At 37.3% G+C, this 19,410-nt stretch overlaps 1 protein-coding gene across 1 annotated transcript in view; it reads left to right on the forward strand.

Moving 5' to 3' along the window:
- Nucleotides 1-19,410, forward strand: part of OXCT1 (3-oxoacid CoA-transferase 1) — a 174,835-nt gene that overhangs the window by 4,864 nt on the left and 150,561 nt on the right. Inside the window, exons 2-4 of the mRNA XM_072605736.1 lie at nt 5,540-5,648; nt 7,380-7,470; nt 15,691-15,826. Coding sequence (XP_072461837.1) covers nt 5,540-5,648; nt 7,380-7,470; nt 15,691-15,826 — 336 coding nt within the window. The remainder of the gene's footprint in view (nt 1-5,539; nt 5,649-7,379; nt 7,471-15,690; nt 15,827-19,410) is intronic.

The raw sequence follows: 19,410 nt of genomic DNA on the forward strand, positions 1-19,410 counted from the left end.
GTGGTACCATAGGCCCTTGTCTACACACCATGTATAGATGAGCTACATGATTTTGGGTCAAGGCAAATCATTTAATTTCTGAGTTTTCCTTATTTATAAAAGAAGAGGTCTGAAGGACATCTTAGGTCACTTCCATCTCTAGTATTCGATGATTCTGAGTCTGTAAATTTTTCCTTTGTCTAAGTCTTTATCCCACATAGTGACACAGTCTGGTGATAGAAGAAAAGCTTTGTGATAGAATATAGAGACTTAGTCTTTCATGATTCCTTTTTTCTGATTATTGCTTTTACTGTGTAAGAGTGGTTATGCTTGCCATTCTCAACATGTTCCTGGGGTTGATGTACTTAGATGGTTAGAGCATGACACTAATAAGGTCAAGGAATCAATGATCTCTTTTCAGTAAAAACTAATTAACTTTATTTGTTAATTGAGTTTAAAATAGATGATACTCTTGCTTTCTTTTTTTTAAAGTCATTTTCATTGATGTCTTTTGTTTTCTGCATCATCAGTTTTTCTCAGTGTCCCTTCCTCCTCCTCTCTTTTCCAGAGCCATCTTATATTACAAATAGTATTTTTAATGACAAAAAAAAGTAAAAGAAAAAGAAGAGAAAGAAAGCACACCTCATCCATATATTGAAAAAAATCTGAAACCATGTGCATTGTGCAATACCTGGGAGTTGGGCCTCCCAACTCCATGAAGCAGTGCATTGGGGATATCCTCTTCTATCTCTTCATTTGAGTCATGTTTAATCTTTATAATTTTCCTACATTCACGTATGTGTGTGTGTGTGTGTGTGTGTGTGTGTGTGTGTGTGTGTGTGTGTGTTGGTTTTCTCCCCTTACTTTGTTGTAGTCGTGCATATCGTTTTTTGGTTCTTTTTGCTTTCATTTTGATCATCAGTTCACATAAATCTTTCCTTCCCTATAATACTTCTCTGTATCCACCACATTCATCATTTTTATAGCACAATAATATTCTATTTCATTCATGTCCCACAATTTATTGAACTGTTCCCCATTTGTTGAGCATCTACTTTGTTCCTTATTCTTTGTTATCACAAAAGTACCATTTTATATATATTTACCAAGTATAAATACATTCCCTTCTTGTTGATGGCTTTGATCCAGATCAAACAGGGGAACTGAGAAAATCAAATTGATTTTGATTCTACTTAGTAATTGATTCTATTCTGTATCACTCTCAATATATTGTAAAATTGCCTAAACCATGTTTCTTTGTCTCTGAGTTAATCTCAGAAACTCAGTTTTCCTTTATGAGCTTGTAGTGCCAATGTGATATTCACAGTGCCCACGGCAGCCTGAATATCCTGGTGCAATTCTGGATTGCGAAATACAACAGACTGTCCACATGGAAGACAGAACCAAAACATTTATTCAGATGCCAGAAAGCCAAATCCATCATAGTAACAAAAATCCATACACAATAACAATACAGAGGATAATACCACCCCCAAACCTTCTCCCAGCTAGGCTTCCCACAAACCAGCTCCATTAGACAAATCACAAACAAGTTTTCTCGTTCACGCTAGCCAACTGCCTGCCTGCCTTCATCCTTTCTAGCTCTGACTAGATTCTGATTAAATTTCCTCTCAGCTCAGCTCTAGCTCCACCTCTTCCTGTTCCATTCATTCAGCAAACTTCTCCCACTACAGGCTCCATGTGAGTCAGACTTTCATATGACATGGGCCTATTAATGAATGGGAAATATCTCCCCATTTAAATTACTATTACAGAGCTAAGTTGTCCCATAAATCACCTTAATTCAAAGAAATATATTGTCTCTAAACATCTTACTGCCCATTTGCAATTAAGGAAGATCTGTTATCTTCCATGACAAGACTTGAAAGATGAAGGTGGGCACCAGGAAGTCTGTTATCTCTGCAACCCTTGCTGTCCTTCAAGAAAGTCTGGAGTCTGGACTGTTATCCATACCGGTGGACACCATCAGTGATCTTTTCATAGCAACAAGATAGAAGCAGGGATTATTGCTAGCCTTGCATTCCTGACTTCCATCTAATCATATTGTTTTTCCATCAACTACAATACTTCAGACTTTGTAACTAAACATATTGTTTTATGCTTCCTGTCCTTTGTTCTCTTGTACTTCCTAAAACTATTTGAAGGCTAGCAAGCCTTACCTCATGGTCTTTTGAATGACTGAGTTGAGATACCCCACTTTTATTGGTTATTGCTAACCTTACCAATAAATTGAATGGACTCAGTTTATCTTACTTTCAATTGACACAGTGTCTTTGTACCTCTGGCTTTCTAACATCTTGGGATGGTGGTAAAAATGCACAAATCTATTGTCATTCTTGGGAAAAATATTTTTTACAAATATTCTTGGCTGAGAAAATGCAGCACAGCTCAGGAAGCACAAAGTGCATGCTGTGCAGCCCAGGGAGCTTGGACTGCAGCCTGATGTGGCAGGGACAGGACCCTGAACAGACTTCAAGGAGCCACCAGCAGTACCAGTTCCCAGATTGCTCAACCCACAAACAGCTTCAAAGGTCAGTGGGAGGGTCCCTTCACCCAGGAGAGGGGAACTTGGTCTGGACCCCCTGCAGCAGAAGCTTTCATTTTTGGAGCCCTCCACCTAGAGCCCCTGGGGGAACTGAGCAGCTGATTTGAATCTCAGCCCTGACAAAGAATTCAAAAGAAGAGACAAAGAACTGGCTGGAAAAATGTCCCCCAAATGGAAAAAGAATAAGACAATAGAAGGTTACTTTCTTGGTGAGCAGGTATTTTCTTCCATCCTTTCTGGATGAGAAGGAACCATTTAGGTCTTCAGAGGAAAACCTAAAAGTCAAGGCTACTGCAGGCAAAACCTCCAAAATAATTATGCAATTGTCTCAGGCCATGGAAGAGCTCAAAAAGAATTTTGAAAATCAAGAGAGGTGGAGGAAAAATTGGGAAGAGAAGTGAGAGCAATGCAAGAAAACCATGAAAAGCAAGTCAACAGCTTGGTAAAGGAGACCCAAAAAATACAGAAGAAATTAACACCTTAAAAAAATCGACTAACCCAAATGGCAAAAGAGCCCTGATAAGTCAATGAGAAGAATGCTTTAAAGAACAGAATTAGCCAAATGGAAAAGGAGGTTCAAAAGCTCACTGATGAGAACAGTTCTTTAAAAATTAGAATGGAACAGATGGAGGCTAATGACTTTATGAGAAACCAAGAAAGCACAAAACAAAACCAAAAGAATGAAAAAATGGAAGAGAATGTGAAATATCTCATTGGAAAAACAACTGACCTGGAAAATAGATCCAGGAGAGACAATTTAAAAATTATGGGCCTACCTGAAAGCCATGATCAAAAAAAGAGCCTAGACATCATCTTTCATGAAATTATCAAGGAAAACTGCCCTGATATTTTAGAACAAGAAGGTAAAATAAATAAAGAATCCACTGATCACCTCCTGAAAGAGATCCATAAAGAGAACCTGCTAGGAATATTGTAGCCAAATTCCAGAGTTCCCAGGCCAAGAAGAAAATATAGTAACAGCTAGAAAGAAACAATTCAAGTATTGTGGAAATAAAATCAGTATAACACAGGTTCTGGCAGCATCTACATTAAAGGATCGAAGGGCATGGAATATGATATTCCAGAAGTCAAAGGAACTAGAATTAAAACCAAGAATCACCTACTCAGCAAAAGTGAGTACAATACTTCAGGGGAAACAATGGTCATTCAGTGATATAGAGGACTTTCAAGCATTCTTGATGAAAAGACCACAGCTGAAAAGAAAATTTGACTTTCAAACGCAAGAATCAAGAGAAGCATGAAAAGGTAAACAGGAAAGAGAAATCATAAAGGACTTACTAAGTTTGAACTGTTTACATTCCTACATGGAAAGACAATACTTGTAACTCTTGAGACTTTTCTCAGTGTTTGGGTAGTTGGAGGGATTATACACACACACTCACACGCACACACACACACACACAGAATACAGGGTGAATTGATGAAGAAGGGATGATATAAAAAATAAAATTAAGTGATAAGAAAGGAATATATTGGGAGGAGAAAGGGAGAAATGGAATGGAGCAAATTATCTCTCATCAAAGAGGCAAAAATAAACTTATTCAATGGAGGAGAAAAGGGAGGAGATGAGAAGGAAAAAGTGAAGCTTACTGTCTTCACATTTGGTTTAAGGAGGGACTAACGTGCTCACTCAATTTGGTATGAAAATCTATACTGTACTACAGGAAAGTAGGGGAGAAGGGGACAAAGGGGTGAAGGGGATGATAGAAGGGAGGGCATATTGAGGGAAGGAGTAATCAGAATGCAAGACGTTATGGGGTGTGGGTGGGGAGAGATGGGGAGAAAATTTGGAACTCAAAATTTTATGGAAATGAATGTTAAAAAGAAAAATTAATAAACATTTAAAATTAAAAAAATTATTCTCTTAATAGATATGCAGTATTGTTATCTTCCTATATAAAAATGCAAATCACTTCTCTTTTATGAATGGGATTTATAAATGCTCTGGGTGTATAGGATTTAGTAAAGTAAATCTTGAGCATGAGTAGCTAGGTGGCACTGGGTCCGCAGTCAGGAAGACCTGAGTTCAAACATGAGCTCAGTTGTGTGACACTGAGCAATCACTTGACCTCCATTTGCCTCACTTTCCTCCTCTATAAAGTAGGGATGATAATAGCAGCTATGTTGCATGGTTATTGTGAGGATCAAATGAGAAAATACTGTGAAGTGCTTAGCACAATTTTTGGTGCATAGTAGGTGCTTAATACACCATACATTATGACTACAGCAACATGAATGAAAAAAACAAAAATGACTGACCAAACTTGGCCCCAGTAAAAGTTGAGAACATATACCTCTCTCTTCTATGCAGAAGTGGGGGACAAAGGGGTATGGTATGTTGTATATACTTTCAGACTCAGTGGAAGTGAGTGCATCAAATGGAATAATCTATTTAAAGCTTTTAGCACAGTGCCTGGTAAATGTTAGCTATTATTGAGGTTACCACCATCATCATCATCATCAAAATGCTTTATTTCAGAAAAGTGGATAAAAGATGTGGCCAACTTTTCTCTGAATATGATAGTATATGTAATGATACATACTGGCTTCTATATATTATTAACTTATCTGAAGAACAGATAGGTTAAGTGACGTTGGTCATCACGCTAATACGAATTTAAAACAGAATTTGAACAACACTCTTCCTGCCTGACTCCAAGCTCAGCACTGTACTCAGTCAGTAAACATTTATGAAGTACCTGCTGTATACTAGGTACTACGTCCACTTTGCTGTGATGACTCCTAAAAAATAATACATCCTCACTTAGTGTATTCTAGGTAAATAGCAGTGTTGTCTTCTGTGTTGGAGAAGGAAATTTGTACATTGTTAAAACCTCAAAATACCTTGCATGTTTGTATTGGTAAATAGTGTCTGAAAAATGAAAAATCACTTTACTTACCTACTTCCCTTGTCTAAAGTAAAGTTGCTTTCAGATTCCAATGACTCCTTTTGACCTCGTTTTTTCCTTGTAGGGTTGTGGTTGCTACTTTTCCACCAGCACTTGCCATCACACTCAATTTTATAATGATGCAGTGGAAGCAGTCAAAGACATCCCAGATGGATCCACAATCCTAGTTGGTGGTGAGTAAATCCACTCCTTTTCAGCATGAAGGAGTGGACCCATCTTGTTATTCAGCTGAAGGAACACAGCAACATGAATGGTGGAATTGTGTGGCGTCATCACTGTTCTGGTTCAACCATGTTCATGATCAAAGAACAACCCTGAAGTAGGGGTGGTGACACTTGTAGACTGTGATTCCTTTGGTATGGGGAATTCTGGGGGGAGGAAGCTCCCAGTGTATGTAGGTCAGCACTTTCTCTATGAGTTGCTCAGTCACTGAGGCAGTGAAGGGTCTGGTCCAGGATTATAAAGCCAGTGTATATATAAGGGGTGGGATTTCAACCCAGGTCTTCCTGACTTCAAGGCCAGATTTTTAGCCATTGCAGTGTGCTGACTGCTGAAATAGAACTTGTATTTTTCTGGTTCTCTTTTGTTCGAAGTATAGCCACATTTAATTCTCTCTCTCCATAAACACTCACATGCACACAGAGACACATACACACATAAATACATATATTTTATATTTACATATAAATGTGTATATATGTGTGTATATGTACATATGTATGCATGCGTCTCCTTTCTCCTGATTCCTTCTTGTTATGATGGAAAACTCAACTTTTACTTGTCTTAGTCATGCTGATAATAGTCTTAATAGCAGGGTAAAACATTTTACAAGCTATATGCTAAGATTTGTAGAACCTGAAGAGACCTCACAGGTAATTTTGGTCCAGCTCCTTGCTTTTAGAAACTGAGGCACCATGCCATTTTGAAAAAGCATGAATAAGCTTTCACTAATTCCAGGAAGAAATGGCATTTCTCTCCTCTATTCCTCATAGGATTTTGTACTCCTGCCTACATTCTGCCTTTTATCATAGCTATTTGTGTACATATCTTTTCTTTTTTCTTAGACTGTAAACGCCAGAAGGCAGAGGCCCTGCCTTTTCTGTGTTCCTCACAGCACCTGACTTGGTGTCTTGGTGTCTTTACCTGGGTATGGTTTGTTATTCAGTTCCTTGCAATGGTGTTTGATTCTTTGTGACCCCATTAGGGGTTTTCTTGGCAGAGATACTGGAGTGCTTTGCCATTTTCTTCTCCAGATCATTTTACAGATGAGGAAACTGAAGCCACCAGGTTTAAGTGACTTGCCCAGGGTCAGACAGCTATTAAGTGTGTGAGGCTGAATTTGAACTCAGGAAGAGGAATCTTCCTGGCTCTAGGCCCTGCATTCTATCTGCTGCCTCACCTTACTGTCCTAACAGGCTTTTAGTTAGTACTTATGCTCCAGGCATTGGGGATACAAAGACAAAGGGGAAATGGTCCTTTCCCTCAAGGAACGTACCCAAGTGTTAGGAGGCATGAGTTGAACTCAGGTCTTCCTGAATCTGAGGCAAGCAGTCTTTCTCCTTCCTAGACTGCCCATTACAATCAGCCACACGGGATGTAAATACCAAAACAAGATAACAATACGAAAGTAATGGAAATAGAAGATGTATCTCATGACTTGTCAGTTATCACAAGTATTGCACTGTAGATCAAAGCTCTCTCAATAGTTTTTCTTTTAGTTTTACATGAACTGAAATACAACTATAATTCAGTCACACCTAATTAGTGGTTTTTTTCTTTCCCTTTCCCATTTACAAAATCATTTTAAATTAAAAGAAAAAGAGATTTAAATGGTAAGTGTTGCTGTCCCCCAAAGAAAATGCTGACTTTCTCACACTTTGCTCATTCTTTTGGGAATACTATAGGTTTTGGGCTCTGTGGAATTCCAGAGAACCTCATAGGAGCTTTATTGAAGACTGGAGTAAAGGGACTTACAGCTGTCAGTAATAATGCAGGGTAAGTGTCCTCAGCAGCTAGTTTGAAAGTCATTGATAAATTGCTGGATTATAATTAAACAAAATTGTAATAAAAATATATTTTAAAAATGAGACCCTTTGATAGAAGGCAAACATGACATATCCAGGGACCAGAAGCAGTGTGTGGGGGGTCCACTTAGCTGGCTTTATTTCTTTAACTAGTTTGACGGCCAGTGGACACACTTAAAATCATAGCAGCACGGGCTTCTAAAATAAGTAACTTCTCACTTCTGGTAGAATTTTGTTTCTTAAACAAACAAACAAAAAAAGAAACACAAAACTTGAAATTTACTGTTAACATTGAAATACATAGTCCTCTACTAAATGTTAGATGAAAAGGCTTCTTTAATGTGACCAAAGGAACAGATTTTAGAGCAAGAAGGGAAGGGACCTAAGACAGAAGTAGATGCTCAATTTGTCCCAGGTGCCATAGCTAATAAACATTAGAACAGGATTTGATCTTAGAGTCCTCTGATTCTAAATCTGATATTGTCTCCACTGTCTCAAGAAACTCATGTTCTCTCTGTCTCTGTCTTCCTGTCTCTCTGTCTCACTGTGTCCCTTTCTTTCTGTCACTGTCTCTGCTTCTCTCTCTCTCTCTCTCTCTCTCTCTCTCTCTCTCTTTCTCTCTCTCTCTTGCAAATTGCTAATTTTTCATTGCTAATATACCATGATTATTTAATCTGAAATCTGTTTTAAATATCTGCTTTTGGTCATTTTATTGCTCTTTGTCATCTGGATGACTGAATAGAGAATGTATTAAGTTCATGAATTATGCCATGCCAACTTGGGGTGGAGGTGGGGGAATGAAAGGGCAAGATGGTAATAGGTCTCACACTTTGGAATAAAAGAGCAGAAATCAAAATGATTTTGATGAGGCTGATGAGGTTCAGGAATGGAGCCTGGAGAGATAAAGCAGAAACTTACTTATCAGAGCCAAGACATCCAGGGACTGTGTCCAGGTGGGGAGAACGTGGAGGAGAAGGAGACAAAGGAATTGGAGTTTTATTACACTCAATTTCAATTTTTAATAATTTAGAAACCTAACATGTAATATTCTCTGATACCTGAAAAAGCTCTTCAAAAGTCCCGTTCCAATACCTTATTGAGGTGACCCTGAATAAGGTTTCTAAAACTAGAGTTTCTGAAATTTGCAAGTGAAACAGAAACTGACGTTATTTCAGGCTGAATGTACTTTGAGTGTGGGTGGGGGTAGAGGGATTGCAGTCTAGCCTCAGTGCAGGATTTAGAGATGGAAGGCAGTTTAGGGACCATTTCTAGGTAATAGACTAGTTTGAGGATTAGAGCAGGTAAGTTTGGATAGACTTATAAGCAGAAGGTTAGTTACCAGGTGATGAACATTTTGGACCACAATCAGTCTTGAAATTATTTCCTAAGGCAGAGAGGATCTTCACCTGAGGTCTATGAATTTGGTTTTTTGGTTGTTTTTTTTTTTTAATAATATTTCCATAGTTATTTCATTATAATTGATTTCAGGTGTAATCCTGCATATTCATCTTAATGCATTTAAAAACATTTTAAGAAAGATTTCATAGTCTTCACTAGACTTTGTCAAAGGGATTCATATCACAAAGAGGTTAAGAACTCCCCCTTTAAGACTTGTTGGAATTACTGGCTGCATGGGTAAAAGTACACCATTGAAATCTTGAATTTTTTGATGTGTTGAAGTTGCCTAAGAAATGTGTTTTCTATGCCATCTAGTGGTTAAATATTTCTTAACTTTTTTATTGGTTGGAAAGAGGAAAGAAAAGTTGGTGTTTTGGGGGTTTCAAGTAGAAAATTCTTCATGAAGTCATTAGCATTTTTTTGCCACTGACACTTTTTGTTAAATTGGTGTTGCAGGTAGATTTTGGATAGGGGTACTCTTTGGTAGAAATATTGAAAAGGCATAAATCTTGTCGATTGCATGCAGATGGAAAGAACAAACACTATATATCTCATGTAAAGTAGGACAGTACAGTTAAAAATTTATTTTAAAGAATGAATCAAGCCTGCACCAGTGGACAATGTCATGTCAATCAGTACATGATCAGACACATTAATGGGTGCATTTGCTGCTTCCCTAGAATCCCTTACCCCTTTGACTTTCCAATGTTGGAAGTCTTGTTGATTTTATATTTTACCTTGTTGTTTTTCACTCCTACTCCAACTCTTGTACTTTGAAGCATTATTGAAGAAAATTATAAAATTATTGATTAGTCCATGATAAATTTATGATATACATTCTCAGTGCCTCCTCACTGCTAATGTTTGGCAGTGTTTATTTTTTAAAAATAATATGCATCTTCCATTGGCCCTTATCATGTTATATAAACTTCCAAACTTTTTTCTTCAAGCCTGAAAACTATTCCCCATCCATCACTCTGAAAATTCTGTTGCCTTCTGCTTTACTGAGAAGACTGAGGTCACTGGTTATGTTTCCTCAGCTACCTTTTTCTCCACCTCAGATTTCTTTGTATGTTTCTCTTTCCCTTGTCTACATAATTTTCTCCCAAAAAATGTCTTTTGTTGATGTCTTACGTCTTTACATTGAAGTCATTTCCCACTCTCTACCAATTAGTTATGCCCCCTTTCCCTCCCCCCAGAGAAAAGATAAAGAATTAAGTTAAATTATTTGCTACCAAAACCTTGTCTGATTGTATATATGGTGTTCTGTCCCAGGAGTTCCTCACCTCCTGGCTATGGGAGAGATTGTAGTTACTTGTTTTCTAGGAACCTTATTGATTTAATTTCATTACTTAGAGTTCATCTTTCTTTTTATTGATCTTTTCATTTGTATTCTTATTGCTCTTTTTTGCCCTTTTTTTCTGTACAATAATATTCCATTACATTCATATATCATAATTTTGGTCTTTTTTTACTAACCAGTCTTTTAAAAAATATATAATTAATTTATTTTTCAGTTCTCAACATTAACTTCCACAAGAATTTGAATTCAAAAATTTCTCCCCATCTCTCCCCACCCCAGGACAGCATGCACCCCATCCACCCCTTCCCCTAGTCTGTCCTTCCTTCTATTACCCTCTCTTCTTCCATCTCCCACCCCTCTTTTTCCCTGTAGGGCAAAATAGATTTCTATATGCCATTGTCTGTACATCTTATTTCCCAGTTGCATGCTGAAACAATTTTTAACTTTCATTATTAAAGCTCTGAGTTCCATGTTCTCTCCCTTCCTCCCTCCCCATCTACCCTCATTGAGAAAGCGAGCAATCAATATAGGTCATACATGTGTAGTCATGCAGAACACTTTCACAATAGTTACATTACAAAAGACTAACCACATTTCCTTCTGTCCTATCCTGCCCTCAGTTTATTTCATTCTCTCCCTTAACCTGTCCTCCCACAATAGTGTTTGCTTCTGATTATCCCTTTCCCTAATTTGCTGTCTCTTCTGTTATCTTCCTTCTCCTATCTACTTCCTCCTTACCTTTCTGCAGGGTAAAATAGATTTTCATATCCAATGGAGTGTGTGTTATTCCTCCTTAAACCCAATCCCATGAGAGTAAGGCTCCCTTATTCTCTTTCATCTCCGCCCCTCTTCTCCTCCATTGCAAAAGCTCTTTCTTCCCTCTTTTATGTGAGTTGATTTGCTACATTCTACCTCTCTCTTTCTCTTGCTCCTAGTACATCCCATTCAACAGTAAATTTTATTTTTTTAGGTATTCTCCCTTCATATTTGGCTCATCCTGTGCCCTCTGTCTATGCATATCTATCTATCTATCTATACATATATACACACATACACTCATGTACGTATATATATGCCTACACATATACAGTATACACATACATATATACCCATACATGCTTACGTTTATATTCCCTCTAACTACCCTAATACTGAAAAAGGTCTCATGAGTTACAAATAACATCTTTCCATATAGGAATGTAAACAGTTCAGCCTTAATAAGTCTCTTCTTGCTTCTCTTACCTGTTTACCTTTTCATGTTTCTCTTTATTCTTGTATTTGAAAGTCAGATTTTCTATTCAGTTCTGATCTTTTCAACAAGAATGCTTGAAAGTCCTCTATTTCATTGAAATTCCATTTTTTCCCCTGAAATATTATACTCAGTTTTGCTGTGTAGGTGATTCGTGGTTTTAACACTCTCTTCTTTGACTTCTGGATATCATATTCCAAGCCCTTAGATCCCTTAGTGTAGAAGCTGCTAAATCCTGTGCTATCCTGATTGTATTTCCACAATACTTGAACTGTTTCTTTCTGGCTGCTTGTAATATTTTCTCCTTGGCCTGGGAACTCTGGAATCCGGCTATAATATTCCTAGGAGTTTTCCTTTTGGGTTCTCTTTTAGGAGATGATTGATGAATTCTTTCCATTTCTATTTTTCCTTCTGGTTCTAGAATATCAGGGCAGCTTGCCTTGATAATTTCTTGGAAGATGGTGTCTAGGCTCTTTGTTTCATCATGGTTTTCAGGTAGACCAATAATTTTTAAATTCTCTCTCCTGAATCTATTTTCTGGGTCAGTTGATTTTCCAATGAGATATTTCACATTGTCTTCTATTTTTCATTCCTTTGGTTTTGTTTTCACCATCCATTCTTAAGTCAGTACATAGTTTGTTTCCAGTCCTTTGCTACCACAAATGATTGCTGTGAATATTTTGGTATCTATTAAACCACTGTTTCTGGCTTTTCCTTCCTTGGGATATGTTCAGTAATGAGATCCTTCTGTTTATTTTTTAAAATAAATCTACTTGATGCCTTTTATTTTTACACTTGTTGTTTCTAGCTATACCTCGCCTCGGGGCATCCTGCTAATAAAACCTTCCCTTGGGGAGGGAAGGGAAAAAATAAACTGCACAGATAAAAGTCTGATAACATATGCAATATTCCACTCCCAGAGTCCTTCACTACTCCTTTATTGAAAAGGAGGTAGTATTTTTGTGATTGGTTCTCTGCAGCCATGACTAGTCATTATAATTACTCAAGTGTTCAACTTCTTAAAGATAGAGATTTAGCAGCAGTAACTCAGCCAAACTTTCTTAACATTCCCCTGCAAATTTAAAACTGGCTCAAATCGAATTCTGCCAACAAAAGGTCAAGATGAGACATTTTTCTAACCTAAGACAGCTTAGGGGGTTGCCTGGAGAGGTCTGTGACATTGGGGTTTGGGCTGACCCAGAGAGCACATGTGGAGGCAGCACCTGAGGTACTTGGAGGCAGCTTCAGGAGCTCTGAGACCAGAGATAGTAAGGGGGGGAGGGGGATTGGGTTGCACAACCGATCGGATAGAGATTACAACCTGAGCTGACATCAGTTGCGGGACAGGGAGCTGTTTGGCAACTCTATTGTCCATATGCCATTCTGAGTCATAGTTCCTATGCCCAGTTCCAGGGCAGAAAGGAGTATTTCTGGTCAATCAAAAAGAGGCGGGAGCAGAGAGGACCACTAGTACATATGGTTAAAGAGGAGCAGGGGCCCTTCCTAGTTAGAGACCAGAGCGAAGACCAGGAGAACAGAACTTAACAAGATTAAGTGACTTGTGTTCTCCTTTGAATCACCACTGTGGAAGCACTGAAAACTTGCAGAGCCCCAGAACTAGCTCTGAATATAGTAGCATTAAAGAACCCAACTTTAACATAAGGTTCAGTTTCAAGAAATGAGCTGTGAAAAAAAAGTGAAAACGAACCACAACAAAAGAATGTGAACGTAAAAAGCTATCAGAGTGGCAGGGAAGACCAAGACACAAGCTCAGAAGAAGACAACAGTGTGAAAGCAGCTGCTACCAAAATCTCAAAGACAAATGCTAATTGGACAAAAGTGGAATGAAAATTTCTAGAACAGTGTAAGAAAGAGATAAGAGTGGTAGAGGAAAAGTTGGGAAAAGAAATGAGAGTGGTAACGAAAATTATGAAAAGAAAATTAACAGTTTTGCAAAAGAGGCACAAAAAATACTGAAGAAAATAACACCTTAAAAAAAGAGAATTGACCTAATGGTAAAAGAGGCACAAAAATTCACTGAAGAGAAAAACTTCTTAAAAAGCAAATAGGCCAAACTGAAAAAAGAGGTACAAATTCTTAACTGAAGAAAATAATTTCTTAAAATTAGAATTGGGCAAGTAGAAGCTAATGACTCTATGTGAAACAATAAAACAAAGTCAAAAGCATAAAAAAAGAGAAGAAAATGTAAAATATCTCATTGGAAAAACAACTGACCTGAAAAATAGAACAAGGAGAGATAATTTAAGAATTATTGAACAACTTTAAAACCATGGACAAAAAGAGAGCCCAGACATCATATTTCAACAAATTATCAAGGAAAACTGCCTTGTTATCTTAGATCCAAGGGAAAAATATAAATGGAAAGAATCCATTGATTGCCTGCTGAGAGAGATCCCACTGTTGTTTCCCTGATTCTGTTTTCTTGACCTACTTTTTTTTCAATTCACCTTAAGACTTTCCATGTACTATTTCTTGTGGTACAACTCCACAGTGATCAGATTGAATCTGTCCTTTTAAAAATTGATCCCATCTAAAGTTAATTGATTTTGGCTTGTAACTGCCTAAGTCTCTGAACCATTTGTCTCCAAACTTTATTCAGAAATTCAACTGACCTGTAATGAATTAAGTTTAGAAATCCTGTTCTACTAATCACTAGTCTGCTCTTGCCTCAAGAAAATCTATTTTCCTTGAAATATGTGGGTGATACCAGGGAGTCTGGTCTGGTATCTTTACACCACCAACCTATCCTTGAAGGATGTCTGATTTTCTATCCAGAGAAGTTCTGTCCATTATCTTTAATCTTGCTGGTAGACTCAAACAATGAATGTTTCTTAGTCACAGGAGGGAAGGAGGGGGTTACTGGTAACCGCTTATTCTTTATTTCCAACCAGTCATATTGTCCCCCCATGCTTCAGCTCTATAACCAACCATACATGACATTGAGTTATATATCATATATAGATATACACCATTATATATATAATGTATATTATATATGGTATATGTATATACTATATATCATATGTAAACATACACCATTATATATATAATGTATATTATATAAATAATATATGTATATACTATATATATCATATACAGGTATACACCATTATATAGAATATATATTATATATATAGTATACATATATATATCATATATAGATATATAGCATTCATGATATTGAGTTCTTTTAACCAATCATAACTTGTTACCCATCTGCGAAGTCCCATTCTTTGTTCTGTACTCCCCAGAAGTTTAAAAGGGAGTGGTCCCTTTCATTTGGCTTCAGGTTTTGTTGTCATTTGTTGTTCATTCATTTTCAACCCTTTATGACCTCATTGGGGGTTTTCTTGACAAAGAAACTGGAGTAGTTTTCCATTTCCATCTCCAGTTCATTTTACAGATGAGGAATTGAGGCCAACAGGCTAAGTGACTTGCCCAGGGTCATACAGCTAGTAACTGCCTGAGGCTGTATTTGAACTCAGAATGATGACTCTTCCTGACTTTAGGCGCATACTTTTCATTGCACCATCTAGCTGTGCCTCAGTTTTGTTGTTTTTAGTTGTTTTTCCTTTGTATCTGACTTTTCATGACCCATTTGGGTTTGCCTCAGTTTACCTCAGTTTACCTTGTTTTAAGGTAACACCATGTTACACCATGACCCTATATTCTTTTGCATATATATACATGCATCATCCCTTAAGAATTCTTAGGAAGTGTCCTTGTATGAAAATGCTTACTATTTCTTAGTCTTTTGTTCTTTTGCTATTGTCATAAAATGTAGCCTTAGATATATTTTATTAGATATATAGATATATTAGATATGTTTTTTGAAAGTGAAATAATAATAAAGTGTTATTCAGTCATTTTCAGTTGTGTCCAACATTTTGTGACCGCATTTGGAGTTTTCTTGCCAAAGATACTGAGTGATTGCCATTTCTTTCTCCAGCTCATTTTATAGATGAGGTGATTGAGGCCAACAGGGTTAAATAACTTGCCCAGGGTCACACAGTAAGTGTCTGAGGCCAGATTTGAACGCAGGTCTTTTTGACTCCAGGCCTAGAGCTCCATCTACTTTGCCACCTACTTGCCCTAAAAAATAAAGCAGTCTTGGTCCTTTCCCTTTTTCTGTGTGATGATAGAACTAGCTGTCAGAAATTCTTGTGATTTACAAATAATTTACAAATTCATTCGTTTAAAACTTTTTCTTTTCCTTATAGTGTTGAAGATTTCGGCTTGGGTCTTTTACTTAAGTCTAGGCAAATAAAACGCATGATTTCCTCTTATGTGGGAGAAAATGCAGAATTTGAACGGCAGTACCTAGCTGGTGAATTGGAAGTGGAGCTCACACCGCAGGTGAGGTACTTTCTTTGGGTTATGAAATCAATATCATCTATAGTACTGATTTCTTTAAAAGTTGGTGTTTTCCCTATACAATTTTTTTTTTTGGTGAGTGTGTGAGAAAATGTTATTTTGTCAAACTGAGGAACGTTGCTTATGAATTCACCCTTTTAAATTGCTATCAGCATTTTGATCTTTTCTGCTTAAAATGAGAATCAGGGTGGCAAATTAGATCAAGAGCTGTCCTTGAAGCCAGGAAGATTTGAATTAAAATCCTAATACATGTTGGCTTTGTGGCCTAGGCAAGTCACTTAACCTCTCACGCTCTAAGTAACTCTTTTAAGACTCTCAGCTGTAGAGTTGATGCTGACCTGCATGGGCAGGGAGACATTTCTCATTTGGGAGTCTCTCTACCAGTGAAAACATAGGTCTAGTCCCTGCTTAAAAAATACAAACTCAGGGAGATAATGCCAATTCATAATTTCATCCCTCTGTTATTTTACTTAATATGTCATGTTTAGTGATTCTTGTTTGCTAGACACTCTAACAAGCTGCTATGCCATTTAAAAGTTACTTTAAAAGTAAGTTTACTGGATATTTTTAAACAACTGATTTTTACCATGTATTTAAACATTTTGTTGCTATTTTCCACATGATCGTCTAATAAATTCAAATATTTGTCATAGTTTAGGGTAAGTTTTATAGCATGTAGGTATGGAGACCTTTAAATTTGCTCATCAGAGCCACAGGTCCTTTGGCGTTCATTCTGGAGATCATGCAGACTATATTGATTTGTGTCAGATAAAAACGATGTACATCGTCTTTACTGAGTTGGCAGTGAATATCTGTGACAGGAATATTTTTTAACATTAAAAAAAAGAAACGTGACTTTCACATTTTGTCTGGGGATTATATATATGGGAGAGTAACAATTTTTGCCTAAGGCTATACCAGCTTACAAATAGCTGCAACTAGTCTATTTTATGGTGTTGCCAAATGTACTTGACAAAATATTGTACTACCAACGGAATCGTCATACTGCAGAGCTTTCCTTTCAAATAGCCCTGATCTTCAGCTTCTAATCAGTCAGTCAATGAACATTGATTAAGTGCCTCCTTTGTGCCAGGCATTCTTCTAAAGGTTAGGAATACAAAGATAGGCAAAATCCTGTGCTTGCCTTCAAGCCCCTGCCATCAAGGAGCTTATAGTCTAATGCAAAGACAACTAATTCAGCAGGCCTCATGGTGGTGTATTCACTCACCTTTGAATACATTTTGTGTATTCTCCTCTGTTCTCCCCTTTTACACTGGTGGGATGTACATACCTTATTTTTCTCATTCTCTCTGGCTGAGCCTAAATCTCCCTTTTTGGGTCTTATATCCTTTATAGAATATTGGTCTTATGTAGAATTGATCCTGTATATAGATAGATGTATGTGTGTGTATATATATGTATACATGCATACTGTATACACACACACACATGCATACATACATACACATACGTATATATGTATACATATGATATATAGTATTGGCACTGACAAGTTTTTATATACCTTTGTGAGAAATTTAGATAATAATTTACTCAAGTGTTAGTGAGTGCAATACTGGCCTTGTTCAAATAAAGACCGTGCTCGGCCCTGCTGTTCTCTCCCTGGGACCTGAGTGGGCATCTCAAGTGGTTTCACATTGGTGCATCATGGTGGAATTCTCTTCCAAACTCTGTGTTGTTGCAAAGTTTGCCTAATCCGAAATAGTGGCAGCAAACCTGGAAAGGAAGGGAAGGGAAGGGGAGGGAAGGGAAGGGAAGGGGAGGGAAGGGGAATTTATTAAACACCTATTGCTGGGATATTTACTACGTGCTTACTTACACTTTATCTCATTTGAGCCTTATAACAAACTTGGGAGGTAGATGCTATTATTATCCTTATTTTACAGTTGAGGAAACTGAGGCAAACAGAGGTGATTTGACTTGCCTAGGACCACACAGATAATATGTATCTGAAGCTAAATTTGAACTCAGATTTTCCTAACTCCAGTGCTCTATCCACTGTACCACCTAGCTCATGTAGAAAAATGAAATGCTACCTGGGTAACTTTGGTCAAATCATTTAACTTTTCTAAGTCTCAGTTTCTTCATCTCCAAAATAAGGAATTGGACAAGATGGCCCCTAATGTCTTTCTAGTTCTAGGTTTCTGATCTTGTAAATGGAAATACCCATTTGTCATCATTTTAGTTGTGTCCAACTCTTTATAACCTTATTTTGGGATTTTCTTGGCAGAGTTACTGGAGAGGTTTTTTTTTGTTTTGTTTTTTGTTTTTGCTGTTTCCTTCTCCATTTCATTTTACAGAAGAAGAAACTGAGGCAAAAAAGGGTAAAGTGACTTGTACAGGGTCACACAGTTATTAAGTATCTGAAGCTGGATTTGAACTCATGAAGTTGTCTTCCTGATTCCACACCCAATGCTCTACCCACTGCGCACCACTTAGCTACCCTGATATACCTATAGAAATTTTCATTTAAAATAAAGCACACTAAAGTAAAGGATATTTAAAAGAACATTTTAATTCTTCATGTTGTTAACGAATTTTAATAGAATTATTTATTTATGTAAAGTTGAAGGTAGAGAAGCAGTTTGGGGCAGAGACTAGAGAGCTGGCTTTGGAGTTAGAATGAACTGGGTTCTCCTCCTGCCTCTCAATATCCACTGACTGTTTGACTTTGGGCAAATTATTGAACCTGTCAGTCTTGAAGATGAAGAGCAATTGCTTCTTTGTACTTTGAGGGGGAATATATTAATGAATTTATAGATCTGGACCAAAAAAAGAAAAAATTAAAGCCCTGACTACATAGCATACAATGAATGTTAATAGGTTAAAACATTCCTAGTTGGAGATGTTCACAGAGATAACTTTAATGGTTAGGCAGAATGGAACACAATCATCTTTGTGAAGTTTTTATTTCAGGGGTGCCAAAGCCTCCAGGCCACAAACTGTCTCCCCAGCTTGGTTGCCTCATTGCCTGAAATTTCAGCTGTAACTTGTTACTTTGGGCTAGACTCAAAGCCCTCTGTTAAATGCAAAATAGATTATTTGGGAAGGCTAACATCTTAGCCAGTTCTCAACTCTGTATATATTCTTGGAAACATTCTAATCAGTTGAGACTTAGCGTAGACCTGGGATGATAGTCATAGGACAAATATATTTTGAAATGGGGAAAGGGGTCAGGGAATGTTCAGAACACAGGGAACTGTCCAAGAGAAAAGTGCTGGGGAGACCTGGAAGTGAAAAACTGATTGACAGCTGGTAGGTGAAGTTGTTAAGAATAATTTCACGATGTCATAGAACAATGACTCTTACGCTGGGGGTCCATGAACTTGTATTTAAAAATATTCTGATAATTGTTTCAGTATAGTTAGTATCCTTGGGAATCCTGTGTATTTTATTTTATGTATTTATAATTACTATTCAGAGAAAGGGGTTCATGGGGTTCACTGGACTTCCAGAAGGGCACAAAAAAAGGTTAGGGACTCCTGGCATAGATGTTGAATGCCTGAATTTCAAGGCATTTGACAGTCTCCATGATATCATTGTGG

The sequence above is a fragment of the Notamacropus eugenii genome, chromosome 4, assembly GCF_028372415.1.
Source record: "Notamacropus eugenii isolate mMacEug1 chromosome 4, mMacEug1.pri_v2, whole genome shotgun sequence".
In the NCBI taxonomy this organism is placed as follows: Eukaryota; Metazoa; Chordata; class Mammalia; order Diprotodontia; family Macropodidae; genus Notamacropus; species Notamacropus eugenii.